This window comes from Ambystoma mexicanum, chromosome 3q, assembly GCF_040938575.1.
Source record: "Ambystoma mexicanum isolate Mex_15411 chromosome 3q, UKY_AmexF1_1, whole genome shotgun sequence".
NCBI lineage: Eukaryota > Metazoa > Chordata > Amphibia > Caudata > Ambystomatidae > Ambystoma > Ambystoma mexicanum.
In genome coordinates, this window is record NC_090926.1 from 374,297,116 (window position 1) to 374,311,382 (window position 14,267).

General features: G+C 44.1%; 1 protein-coding gene across 1 annotated transcript in view; it reads right to left on the reverse strand.

Moving 5' to 3' along the window:
• Positions 1 to 13,984, reverse strand: part of LOC138447979 (ganglioside GM2 activator-like) — a 76,152-nt gene extending 62,168 nt beyond the window's left edge. Inside the window, exons 1-3 of the mRNA XM_069604506.1 lie at positions 13,978 to 13,984; positions 13,372 to 13,498; positions 13,317 to 13,321 (exon numbers count right to left, since the gene is read on the reverse strand). Of these exons, the coding sequence (XP_069460607.1) occupies positions 13,317 to 13,321; positions 13,372 to 13,498; positions 13,978 to 13,984 (139 nt within the window). The remainder of the gene's footprint in view (positions 1 to 13,316; positions 13,322 to 13,371; positions 13,499 to 13,977) is intronic.
• Positions 13,985 to 14,267: the final 283 nt, after the last annotated feature.

Genomic DNA, 14,267 nt, shown 5'->3' on the forward strand with positions numbered 1-14,267 from the left:
GCTACAACGGGATGGTAGGTACCTTACCGGTTGGGAGGGGGGTGAGCGGTACCCAACTGCCAATGTTATTGAAAGGGAGATCTTTATAGAGAGAGAGAGAGAGAGAGAGAGAGAGAGAGAGAGAGAGAGAGAGAACCAGACACAGGGAGCGCAATAAAGCCACTGAGAGTAATGCTGGTTTCTCAGCATGACTTTAGGGGTGCCAAATGAAGATCTGTGGAGCCAGAGAAGCAGATTCAGAGTTTAGCACACCGTAAGCAATAGAAATGTCAGTAGGACAATGCAGTCAGAGGAAACAAAATGCATGGTGAGAAATGGAGTCATTGGAGATAAGAAGGGGCTCAGTGCAGCCACAGAGATGCAGCAAACGCAGTCCTTAACAATCGAAAGTGTCAAGTCCTCAGCACAGAGTGGGTCGCACACGTACAGGGCTCAGTGTAGCCACAGCGAGAGATACAGAGAGGTCAGTGCAGTAACTGAGTGAGGTGCAAATAGATCTGCGAAGTGAGAGTGAGAGAGAAAGAGAAACAGAGTGAGAAAGAGAGTGAGAAAAAGAGAGAAAGAGAAACAGAGAGAGAGAGAGCGAGAGAGAGAGAGAGACAGACACAGCAAACGCAGCCCTGCCACAGGAGGAGATCCTGTGAGCTCAGCAATGTACCAGAGGGAGAGGAAAAGAGCTCTGTATAAACGGTGGGAAACATTGCGCGCTCAGGGAAGTCACAGTCGGGGAGGTGATATATAGGGGAAGCTGCCGTGCAATATCTTCTCAACTTCTAATCAGTAAAGCACCCTACCTGGTCGAGCCTCCAGGATGATGCTTGTCTTGCATCCAGGATCACGTAGGTGTGCAGCGCTGGGATGCTCAGAAGCATCACACAGAGAGCTAGGTGGAGGCTAGAGCCACTGGCCATCATGTCTGCTGAAGAGCCGAGATCTTGTGCCTGCGAAAAGAGAACAGAAGAATCCCGGCACACATTAGGGGCGGCAAGGTGATCCTACACGCATGGCACAAAAGGTTTCTTGTCAATCACAGTCACAAAAATGCATTGTTCGACGGATCTGTTCAAAACTACAAAAAAGAGTATACACCATCCTCTGAATTATTTGCCAACGTCTCGTGAATGTCCAACCAGTGTGGCAAAATTAAATGTATGGACCAAAAGTTGCACCTCTCATTCAAATCCCCATTGGGATGTTTTGCTGTCACCTACTAAATAAAACAGTGGAGAGATGTTCACCTAATCTTTTCAAGAAGATGGCATATGGGCCAACTGGAGTGCCTTACCTGGTGGTATCTGCAGCCCTTCTGAAGAGCTGTGGGTCCTTACAACGAGAGTGTTCGAAAATGTTCAGAGGGCCCATTCAGTGCCTGAGAGGCATAGGGTATGTATTTATTTGAAAAAAAGCTGATTTTTGACTGTGTAAAATCACTAATAGTAGAGACAACTGTGTGTGTAAGCGGTGTCAGAAAATTCAGATGGAAATCTCTTAAGATTCACTTTCGTGTGGTGGTCTGGAATTGATGAAGTTATAGCTCAGATGGAAATCTCTCTTAGGATTCACTTTTGTCCAGTGGTGTGGAAATCATGAAGGTATATCTTTCAAAACCATTGAAAGTCAGTGACAAAACTTTGCTAAGTAGACTTTACGGTTAGGTTATGTTTGTAAGAGGGGTTTTTAATAAGTGACCTTTAGTGCAGTAACATTATGAAACACCATCAGGGAAAAAAACGTTATTTGAAAGAACGTTATGGTTGCAGCTCAAGATCTGAAAACCATAGCAATTCGCCAGTTATGGTAGGCTGCGGAACCGTAACTTGCACCCCCATTAATGTCCTGTAACAGGCAAATGCATCTTTCAGCACTACACAACCCACAATCCATGATGCTGGTCTTCTAGAACCTGAAGATGGAGTTGTAATGCTTACTACAATGGTTTTGAAGGTTGCTTGTTGGATTGTCAAGACTGGGGGATACGGTTTAAGTTTGGAAGGCTAAATGCTTCATTTTAATCTCTGGAAGCTACATTTAGAATGTTCATAGCAGGAGCACTCTTTGGTTCTTAACAACAGCTCCCTTGATCAGTGACCCAATTGCCTCTTACGCTTCCCAGGCACTGCATACTTTGAAGCCATGCATAATTGAACCGCAACAAGTCCTGCTGGTTACTTGTGATGTGCTGGCTGATTATTCCTTGTATATAACATAAATCAAGGAGATAGGGATAATGCTCAAAACAGCATTGTCTTATTGGTCCAATATCATAGGTAAGTACATATAATACAGAACAAACTGAAAAAAATTAATGTTCCGTACAACCTCAATCCATTCTCACAAATTTCATTCCATTTTATTCGAAACAATATATAAATATTCATATCTAAAAACTATAGAGAAAAATACATACAGTTTGTAAAAACAATCACCCAATTGAATCCCTTGAACACCATACATTGAAGGACATCTAATAAACAAATCATAAATACATCACATCACAGACATTACACTATAAGACCAGGTCCTAACATATAAAATATATATTTCAACAAATGTCTCAGCAAATAAAATCCCAACATGTTTCTGTTCACAATGTCTTCAATGACAGAACATTCATCAGGGGAATTTTTATTTGAACACGTAGATTCCCTCAACAGCAACAGTTCAAGGAACAAGGCAAAAGCACTCCCAAAATCGGGGTTTGTGTACCTATAAAACAAATAGAACACCTATATATTAATGGCCATAAGACTATAACTCCCAAATAGAAAGGCAGAGCTTATCACTTAGCAACATCTGATAGGCAATGCTACCTTCACGGTCCACACATGCACCGTAAGGCAATAAACATGAAACTATGTACCTTTCACTGGTAGTAAAGTTTCTGCAACTCTCTTCTATACATTCGTTGCTTCCAACTTGAAATTTCAAATTTCTTCAAATACACTATATGCTTTTGAATAGCATGAAAACCACCTTCAAAGTAACTGCAGAAAAAGAAAAGCCATCCATCAACTCTATTATGTCATCTGAACAATGAATTCAAAAACACCTTTTATAACTGAAGGAAAAGAGAGAAGTAAATTACCACACCGTGTGTTGGGATACGGGCAATTCTTTATCAGAGGTCGTGCCTACACATATTTGTTTACCTTTAGGAAAATGCATTACCATCGCATTAAATAATGGATTGATACATCTACTGTTATTATATCATTGCAGTGGTGTATTACCGTAATGATGGGATGCATTTATTCTATACGTGGAGTTGAAGTCTGTTCAAGGATTACTGAATTACTGAGGTAATTTACTTCTATCTTTCCTATACTGATTGACGGGTCCTGTGTTGACTGCTTAATTAGAACAAATTCTAAAGATAGCTTTAAGGCCTCCATTTACATGCTTAGATCCACATCTATCTATATATATACATATTCACTGACAAAAAACGTTGTTAAAGGGATGTTATGGTTAAGTTGCCCTAAGAAAAAACTACCACATTCAATGCAATATCTATTTCAAAGGGACATTATAGTTACTTTGCACTAATAACAACCTATCCATGTTATGGTTACAAGTAAAACCAAAACCCCCCGGAAACATACCAATTATGGTAAGATAAGCAACCATAACTCGCACCACCACTGTGCACTACTAAGACTAACACCCATGACATGAAAGATGACATCACAAATGTCATTGATGACATCACTGTCTGCCTCCCTCTTTTTCTGTTCACTGACATATCTAGGCCAGGTGGTCTACTTCACTGACAGGCAGGAATTAAAAATTCACACAGTATTATATTTGTAGCCCTTACCATTCTCATATGTTCTTACACTTCTTTCCTTAGGGTTCAGTCACATCATATGATACATATACATATGGGAAGAAGAAAGCCTGAAACACAGCAATCATTTCTGTGCGCGAAGGTAATCTGTTAGGTTATAAACACTTTCTGGTAATACTGCTGCTTTTTTGCTTACTTTAATTTCCCTGTTATGCTCATATTTGTATGCGTTGTGGTCTCATCATGTTTGGTATGCAGTAGTACAATCAGGTAGTAAGTGAGGCATTACTAGCTACTTTTTACATGTTGCACAGTACTCAAAACTCTGAAAAGAAAGCATTCATCATTTTACTATCCAACATGGCAAGAATATTTCACCTCTAAGGTGTATGCTGCAGACAATGCCTACGTTTTTACATGAGTAGGTTCATGTACTGGAAAGAACTCTGTAATGCAATGGTGTTTATAGCAATGCATTGCTTAATGAACTATGTTTCTCATGACAGTTCTCCCAATGACCTATGATATTTTTTGTCAACATTATAATGACAATCCCTTGTGGAGGCTTTTCACGACAACTGCACATGTGATGTAATCAGTGATGTCATCAATGACATTTGTGATGTCATCTTTCATGTAATGTTGATAGTCTTAGCAGTGCAGAGTGGTGGTGCGAGATATGGTTACTTAGCTTACCATAACTGGCGAATTTCTGGTGTTTTTCGATTTTCGATTTTACTTGTAAGCATAATATAGATAGGTTATTAGTGCAAAGTAACTATGGTGTCCCTTTGAAATAGTTGTTGCATTGAATTTGGTAGATTTTTTTTAGGGCAACTTAACCATACCATCCGTTTAACAATGTTTTTTTACAATGAATTTCATAGGTTTTTAGTAGGGCACTTTAACCATAACGTTCCTTTACCATTGTTTTTTTCTGTAAAGGTGCTAGGTTTTTAGTAGCGCAACTTAACCATAACGTCCCTTTAACAACATTTTTTCACTAAATTTGATAGGTTTTTAGGAATGCAACTTTACCATAGCAGGCTTCAACCACCTTTATTCATGGAATCCTTGGCTGCCCTCATGACGAACTTGTTGGAAGCCCAAATTGCCCTGTGTATGTATCCATTTGTGCTACCCCTTCCCTTTCCTAATAGTGTCTGTGTATCTTAAAGAAATTAAAGATGTACATGTTAAGTGCTGGTGAGTTTATGAGTGGTTTTTCTTTTTGTGTTAACATTGCATGGTGAGTGTGTGGCGCAAGGTACTGTCCGAGATGGTTGCAGGTAAGCAATGTGGAGGTTTGCTAGCCAGACTACACCTGGCCGGCGTATGTGCAATCACAATGCAGGTATTCGTAGGACTCCAGTAGTAGCTGCATGGCCGCATCTTCTCATGCACTTTTAATTGGTTGTGGGAACAGACATCTGTCCATTCCACAGCTATGCGCATGCGTAGGGCATCCTCTGGGTCGCACTGTCCCTGTCGGCAACTCTACAGATTCATACGAAAGGCTACCGCATTTCAAGAAGTCGTACCGCCTATGTATTTTGCTGTGCAAAACTACCAATTTATGGCTGCAGCCGGCCTTGCTCCCAGTGCAAACAAGGAACACCATCCTCCATTGTACGGTGGGCATGTTAAATGTCCCATTAATTTGATTGATGAGCTGCTTGCCTTTCCATGACCCATGAAACAGACTCACCATCTCTGCACTGGGCACCATGATGGAAAGTGTCAAGGATTCGCCTGCGGGTCGTAGAGCTACAGAAAAGATTTAACTGCAGGTGTGACAGTCTCTAGTGAGTCTGCAAAATGGCAAAGCTGGTGCTGCTTAGTTACTCACCTGCAAGTAAATTTAAAAACAATTTAGTGAACAGCATATTTTTCGGATCGCAAAGAATATTAGTGGTGGTTTAAAAAGTGATGTGACAGCAGGGGGCTGCGTGAATAATTATGTTCTTGCTCCACGTAATAAAGCTGCATTTCTCCTTGTTGAAAGCATTCTTGTATTGCAGAATTTACTCATCTCCATGAATGCTGGTCATACGGCTAATGCCATACCATGAAGTGTCCGTACTCCATGTGACGACACATGAAATCAAAACACAAGGCACCAGTGGGCACGGTACTGCCCTTCCAACAATGCAGTAGGTTACTTTCCTCTACAACATTCTCCACATCTGGTCCTGCCAACAACAGGGACATCTTGTAGGCCTGTGGATCCCCTAAAAATCCTTGCAGACCATATGTTGCGCTGCAGACCCTTATTTGCAAAGGGCATTGTATTGTACACGTACTGCGATGTGCAACTCTGCAGGGGGGAAAACTTCAAAGTGCTTGGGAAGGGTCAGTCCGGGAGCATGAACATGACTGTCGCCTACTTAAGTGAGGGCCACCCACCATGTTCCTCTCTCTGCATGTGCCCTATCCTATCCCTGTATGTGGTGCCCCTTCCATACCAGCCCTTCCCTTCTGTGTCATGGGTTAGAATAGGAGTCGTGACTCTGTGGAAAATATTGAATCGGGTAGAAAGGGCTGGCTGTAAAAAAAAAAAATTGGGTTGCTTTGCGTTTCGAAGCGTTGAAGTGCGCAACACCTATTACAAACATGCTTGTTGTACTTCCAAGAAGCGCAGCAAGGCATTTTGGATACATCGTACAAAAATCAGAATGGCAGGGTCAGTAAGAAGGATGGCATTTGTGGGAAAAAATGTTTTTTCTGTGAAACATAATATTTCCATTTCGGAATTAAGACATGGCCACATGTCGTAAAAAGGCACAAACAGACTTCTTCACAATGTACCTGGCTTTCTCCATTTGCCAGACAAATAACAAATAACACAGCCACATCAGAGTCAATGTAATGCGATAAAAAATTATGCATGTGTTCGGAAACATACGCATGACCTGAGCAAGTGCCTCCTTCATTGCAAACGGCACAGAAATACCGGTAACTGTTGTAAACTTTTCCCTCCACAATGAAGAATAATAATGTCTGCATGATCGCGTGTCACCAAAGTGGGACAAAGGCGAACCAAAATCAGCCACTTCATTGCAGGTACTCCATACGAGTACACATCCACATGATAGAATCCAAAATTAGCAGACACTGTACAGTGTTTTGCATTCACTTTTAATCAATGTATTCAGAACTCCCAAAAACAGGTACATTCTGGCTTGTGAAACACACAGCCATAACCGTACCTTCTGCATTTCTCTCTACAAATACACTGTGTACCACAGTCTGTGCGTTAAAACCACATCCAGAAACCTTATTGAGCAATCCCTTAGCCTCCACAGTCCCATTTCCATGCCCGCCATCTGCAAAAGCCCCGGATATGACGCATGCACTCCTGGAACTATGTTTTGTTTGCTTTCTTACATTGTTACAGGATCCTCTTCAATGCTTTTTTTTAAGGTGCTTGCAAAGAAATATCGGTGTTTGTAGGGTTTTTGTTTAGTAGTCCTCCTCACATTATTACAATAATGTCTTCAGTGCAGCCTGTAGATTATAAAACAAAGTAGCATTGCCACTGGTGGACAAAACAATGCCATTTGAATTGAAAAGCTGCACATGTCAAGGATCAATGATGTAATTCTCATGGTTCTGTGTTGCCTAGACCTTCACCGGCACCTGCTGCTGTGGTGGTGTGGGGGCCCTCGGAGGCAAACCGGGTTGGAGCAGAGGGTAAGGAGGGGACGGGGGTATCCCGGCGCCAAAACATGTAAAATATACATATATATATATATATATATATATTATATATATAATACATATTAGACGGCCTGCAGTAGCAGGCATGTAGTTATGGTTAAGTTGCTAAACTCATAGGAAGATCACTTTTTCAGTGGCTTATAACTTCGCTCCCCCGGGACGAATCATCACCAAACTTTGCAAAAAAAGTATATGGCCGGCGCTGAATTTCTTCGGGCAAAGTTATAGGGGGGCGCCACATTTTTTTTTTCCATGGACTGAATGGGGAAAACCTTTGCGCATGGTTACAGGCCGAACGGCTGAACGGGGTTTCACCAAATTTGTGGCAGGAGTGGGGGCTTGGGTCAGAAAGCGTGCTTTTGTGTGTTTGGTGGAAATCCGACCAGTACTTTTGTTTCAAAGAATGGAAATGCACGTCCCAAAAAATTAGTGATATCTGGGTTCGCTCCATGGACAGAAGTATCATTGGCTCGCGGTATGGCGTGCTGTCGGAGAAGTTTGGACGCGGCTGGTGGTTGGCTGGAGGGAAGGGTGATATGCATCAACATTTTTTGGGAAAGACGCCATTGTGTATCAGAGGACAGTGCGGCAGCGGAAGGGTATGGAAAATGTACCATACAGTATATGTTTGCAGCAATAAGGGAGGGAAGGGGTGGGGGAGTGAGAAGTGGTTCATCTGAGATACGTAGGCGAGTACTTTGTGCAGTGATTGGAGGCAGTGATTGGAGGCAGCTGTCATAACGGCCCCATAGCTTCTGTCGCAAGCCATTTGCAGCAACCTCTTTTCGTGGTGAGTGCTGGCAGGTTAATTGCAGGAGGGGAATGAATTGCACATGACATAGGTTGGGTGGGAGCACAGGTGGCTGTGCGCTGCGGATGGAATGTGGTAGTTGGGATCATGGTGGTATGCATGGGTGAATGAAGGTGCGGTGGGTCTGTGGTAGGACTAGGCTATTGGGTGCATGGCCACAGGCCATAGGCCGTAGGCCATGCACTCAAGAGCCTAGGCCTTGAATACCCCCGTAGCAGTAATGCAATTTCTATTGTGAATGAGTTAGAGGGTGGTGCCATGTAAGGAATGGTTGTGGAGCACATTTAAGTCGTTATAGGCCAGTGTTGCAAACAGAATGTGGGTAGGGTGACAGTGGCACAATACTTTGTGAATGGAAGTGAGTACGCCCATAGTATGTGATTGAAAGTGCACAGGGAGGCAGGAGAGAGTGTTTTTTTTGTACATTACCTCAGCTCTCATTCTACTCAACCTCTCTGCAGCGTTCGACACAGTTAGTCATGACACCCTAACCAAAAGACTAGAAGACATAGGCATAACAGACACAGCACTACTCTGGACCAAATCATTCCTAGCAGAAAGAGCAGAAACCATATGGATTAAGCCCTTCAAATCCACTCCAAGAGTTAATGACTGTGGAGTGCCACAAGGATCCTCACTATCACCACTGTACTTCAACATCAACCAGACCCCGGTTATCAGAATCTTTCAAAAATACAACATTACATGCTACAACTACGCAGATGATACCCAAATCATCTACAAAATCAAAGACACCCAAGCTGATCACTCAACCCTAATCGAATGTCTAAAAGAAGTCTTCAACTGGATGACTGCCAACAACCTGAAAATCAACACAGGAAAGACGGAAATCATGATCATATCCAAAGACCTAGAGAACGAAACAACCATCCCGTGGCCAACAGAAATGGGAACCGCACCGTCATCATCTAAGGTAGTAAAACATCTGGGAGTCTTGATGGACAACACCCTAACCCTAGAACCACAAGTAAATGCAACAGTCAAGAAATGTTTTTAACTCCTCCACACAGCAAGAAGAATCCTACCTTTCCTCGCCTTTGCGCACAATACATTCGCTATCGTCACCCTTATCATGTCAAAAATCGACTATGCAAACAGCTTCTACCTCGGAATAGCAGAATATCTCCTGAAGAAACTACAACAGATTCAAAATGCAGCAGCAAGACTACTCCTCAAACTATCAAGAAGAGAACACATCACTCATGCCCTAAAAAACACTACACTGGCTCCCAGTAAAACACTGCATCACATTCAAAACAATGTGCCTAACGCACAGGGCAATCAGCAGACAAGGAGCAGAATTTCTACAAAAGAAAATAACAATCTACAAACCAACAAGACTCCTCGGGTCAAGCAACGAAATCCGCCTGGAACCAAAACCGTACCTCAAGAAGAAGCTTGGAGGCCCCTCTTTCTACCACTTAGCCGTAAAAACCTGGAACAACATCCCAAAAGAAATAAGAAACACCAAAAATCACCTAAAATTTTGAAAATTACTAAAAACCTGGCTCTTCAACACCAAAGACTCAAACTGAAAACTGAAACAGGAAGGAAAAGGGATGACTAAACTGGAGTGGACACGGACAACCCCCAACACAGACTGTGAACAACTTCCTATGTGAAGAAACTCCCACAGCACCTGGACGATGGACGGCCGTCAGAGTGGAACACAGGAGAGACACACAGACACAGAGTCAACAACCCACACTTATTCCCACCCAATACCCACACACGCACCTTAGTTGCCACCAGGTACCACAGTGCAGTGGAATTACTGGGATATTGGAAATCACCACACTATCAGAGCTGTGGACACTGACAGGGGCACTAGCCCTACGAGTGGGAAGGGAAGACAGGTAGCGCTGCAAGGGAGGCTGGGGTAGGAGGGGACCAGATGTGAAAGGGACCTTGAAGGCCGGACGGATCCAGATCAGAACAGAGGCAGAAGGGTGCTCCCGAACCCCACCTGGGGAGACTACGTAAGCCCAGCACCTCAAATTAAGGATAAAGATGCCAATTAACCAACTGCACTAACAATCCCCCCTCTGCATACACCTCTCTAACCCCAATCCAAACACACCCACAAACCTTCAGCTCAACAAACTGCGCAAACTTCACTAAGCTGCAACAACAAAACAAAAAAACTCACATAGACCCGCACAACAGTTCACGACGACTACCGGCCGAATACACCCCAGGCCCAGCCAATGGACCCACCGGGCTGAGGCCGTCAACAGCACATCACTGCTCTCTTACACTCTTACAGCTTCTTCCCACTAACCCCCTCTCCCTTCCTCTTTCAGAGCTGCCAGAGCGCCAGGGGACCACTCCGGTGGTGATAGTGTGCGGTACAAATGTCCTTTAACATTAACAGTAACTGTTGCAATTTGTTGCTGCATAGCGCCGTGGGGGTGCGTTGTGGTTGGAGATGCTGCAGTGAAAAGCCATGCAGTGTGGACACTGGGTGTAGTGTTTGCATACTATCATTATGGTAGAGGACATGGTTGAAGGGCAGCTTTTATGTGCTTGGATAGTGTGCTGTGTGCACAATGCTTGCAGTATGGGCAATGTTGTAAACATTTTGTGGTTACGTTGGCAGTGACACAATACTTTGTGAGTGGAAGTGGGTAAGACAATAGTTTGTGAATGAAAGGGCCTAGGGGTGCTGGGGACAGTGTAATGTTTATACATTATGGTAACTGTTGCATGTAACGCTGTGCATGTCCCTTGCTGTGTGGAGGTTGGTTAGGAGTGCTGGTGGCAGTGGTGCGTATGTGTATAGTGGTAGTTGGTGACATGTATGGTTACATTATGGTGCAGGGAATGTGTGCAAGTAGTGCATCCAGTGGAGCAATGCAGGTTTGACAGTGCATGAGGCATAGGGTGGTGATTTTTGGAGAATGGATGTGGAGGACATTGTGGACATGCTACAGCACCACAAGTGAGTTGCAAAGCATGTATTGTGCATTCCAAGGTTGTGGTGATAGTTGCAACATGCTACAGTATTTGATGTGCGGCAGGAGATGGTACAGTGAGAAGTTGTGTAGTGTGAACACATGGTGTAGTGTGTACGTAATGTGAGTATGGAAGTGGGTATGGTTGAAGTACAGCTTATATGTGGTTGGTTACTCTGCTGTGTGCAGATTTATTGAAGGAGGCCCAATGTTGTGCAGCTGTTGTGCATAGGTTGCGAGTGACACAATACGTTGTGAATGTCAATGTGTAGGGGTGGTGCAGGCTGTTGTATGTTTGTGGATTCTGCTAAGTGAGACACGGTTTTGTGAATGGGTGTTTTATGGTGTAGGGGAGTTGGGTAGAAGTGCTGCTATGTATGTTATGTTTGTGCATAATGTTAAGTGCCCATATAGTTGATTGCTTGGATGTATAGTGTTGTGGTGGGTGTGGAAAGGGCTGCAATGGTGTGTGCTTGGCCAAAGGTCTGCTGGGCGCATCTTAGGATCTTTGTGGATACTGCTGCAATCATGCTTTATTTAGCAGAGGTTTCTGATGGAGGGGCTTTCCAATCAAATGGAACGTGTACTGAGAGTGCTTAACAGTAAATATGGGGTGGTGTACAGAAATGACAGTGTGCAATGCAGAGGTTTTGTATGTGATTGGTGGATGCGTGTTTGAAAATTTGACAGCACCAATGGGGGAGTACTGCAAAAAGTGACTGTGCAATGGGAAGAAGTATTGTGTGAGTTGTACTGGCCCGTGGCCCTCATTGTAGATGGCAAAGTACACATGCACATCCTGCCATTATGAGCAGGGTGGAAAGGCAAATGGAATTGTGGGAAATAGGCCAATAGGAGTTTAGGGCGTGCTTGACAGGAAGAGGCGGTACCATTTCGTCCCATTACTGTGCCATGAGGATGGTCGAGATGGAGAGTCGCACAGTGTTTATCTTCGGTGATACCTTTGTGCGCCATCTGCACAGGCGTTGTGTGCAAAGTGACGTTGCTGGTAGTTTTGGGTTGGAAGGAGTGGACGCTTCTGGGCATGTCAGGGTGAAGTTTCAGCGGGATGGTTCGCCTTTGCAGATATGTTGCGTCCATCATGAACGTTGACTTTGTCGTGCTGCACTATGGAAGTATACATTTGGGTTACATGTCGTGTGGATGATTAATCCGTCATCTGAAGAGGTTGCTGACCACAGTGATGTGTATTTTTCGTACTGCCAAGGTCCTTTTCTCATGTATAATGCCAAGAGGAGTATGGGTCCATGACGGTGTAATTTGTCCCAGCCAGAGATCGGAAGGTATGCTATAAACAGAATTATGCATGAGTTTATGCTGGCATGTTCTCCACCCACTATGAGATCATGAGGTCGCAAAATATGCAATGGTTCCATAGAAATGGCATTTATTTTAGTGCCATTCGCAATGCCGTTTTCTTTTACACAGTGCAAGATGCATTGACCAGAATGTGGTAAAAATGTGAGGAGAGGCAAACAGAAATCCATATAAAGAGAAAATACAAAAAAACGTGCTCGCACGCAGGTCACAAAAATAAACAAAACAAAAAAAAGTTATACATGTACGCTGGAAGATTGCATCCCCTACTGAGTTTTATATTGTTTACCCTCGTCTGTCATGGGCACTAGCGTCGCTAGCACTTCCAAGTCACCTTCATATTCAATTCATGGCAAGAGGGGAAAACAGATAGGAGCACTGTGGGTGAGAGCATGGCGAGCAAGGATAAGGTTAATATCCATTTCATCCATTGGTACTCCCTACTCCCATAGAATAAAATGAGACTTCCTGTTTCCACTATTATGGAACCTTTTTTTGCCAACCTGGAACTAAGTTGAACACTCTAGTCTTCGGGCGTGGCTCTCTATAAAAGCCACGCCCAATGAGTAACCCATGCTTCGTGTGTTTTCTGTAAGTTCGAGCACACCCTTACCTGGTTCCTGAGACTTCTACAGCTTTCTTCAGCCCTTGTGACTGGCAGATCAGTCTTCTTCACTGCGATCACCTCTCCTGAAAAGAGAAGAACAGAGACTTAAGCTGACAAGTGGTTTTCTACTCACCTTTCTTTTTTCAGCGCCCCTCCAGAGTTTTCGTGACTCCTTTTCCACTTGAGGACCGACAAGTCACTCCCGCTCATCTTCTCTGCAAGCTCATACAGATTTTCCGTCCCCGAGTGACTCCGGCAACCTGCAAAGAGAAAAAACAAAGGAAAAGCAGGTTAGGACTTAAAGACACTTTGTTGGCAAAGACCTTCATAGACAATACGAACCTGGACTCTTTCACACGAGCTAACCCAGTGAAGCAACTGGGATTCCAAGGACATATAGCACTTACCTTATTCCGAAAAGGACTCCTTTTGTGCACATCTGCTATTCCCGCAGTACGAAGTTTCCAGTGCGGTAACTGGCCTTGGGACACTCTTTTGGAGCTCCAGAACGCCACTATCCAAAATAAACAGTGGAGTTTACATCGCCGAACCAGCGCAGCAACCAGCAAAATCAGCACCAAGTCAGCGCAGCAGCCTGCTGGTCCCACACCGAACCCCCCCCCAGAGGCAGGACGGAGAGCCCACCATCCCAAACTATGAGGTGAGCCCCCAGATACTATATTGCAGCACACAGAGGGGAGAGGGGTTTCCCTGGGTTTGGGTAGCACCACTCACTAACCCGTCATTCTCCTTCCAGGTTAAACTCCCAGTATTCCGGTTGAGAAGAGGGCAGGGCCGAGGTCGGCAAACTCCATCGCTCCTGCGGAGATTCAGGTGAGTTTGACGGAACACGAAGCCTACCCTAAAACACCTCCGCCTGAGCGATGGAGACCTCGGAGATAGATCAGTTGTCACAGTTACTGGGGGAACTGTGGGCTGAGGTGCATGCAGCCCGTTCTGAGACAAGCGCCTTGAGGTGTGAACTGATAGTGAATAGGGACAAGACAGACGAGGTCACCACCTCAACCC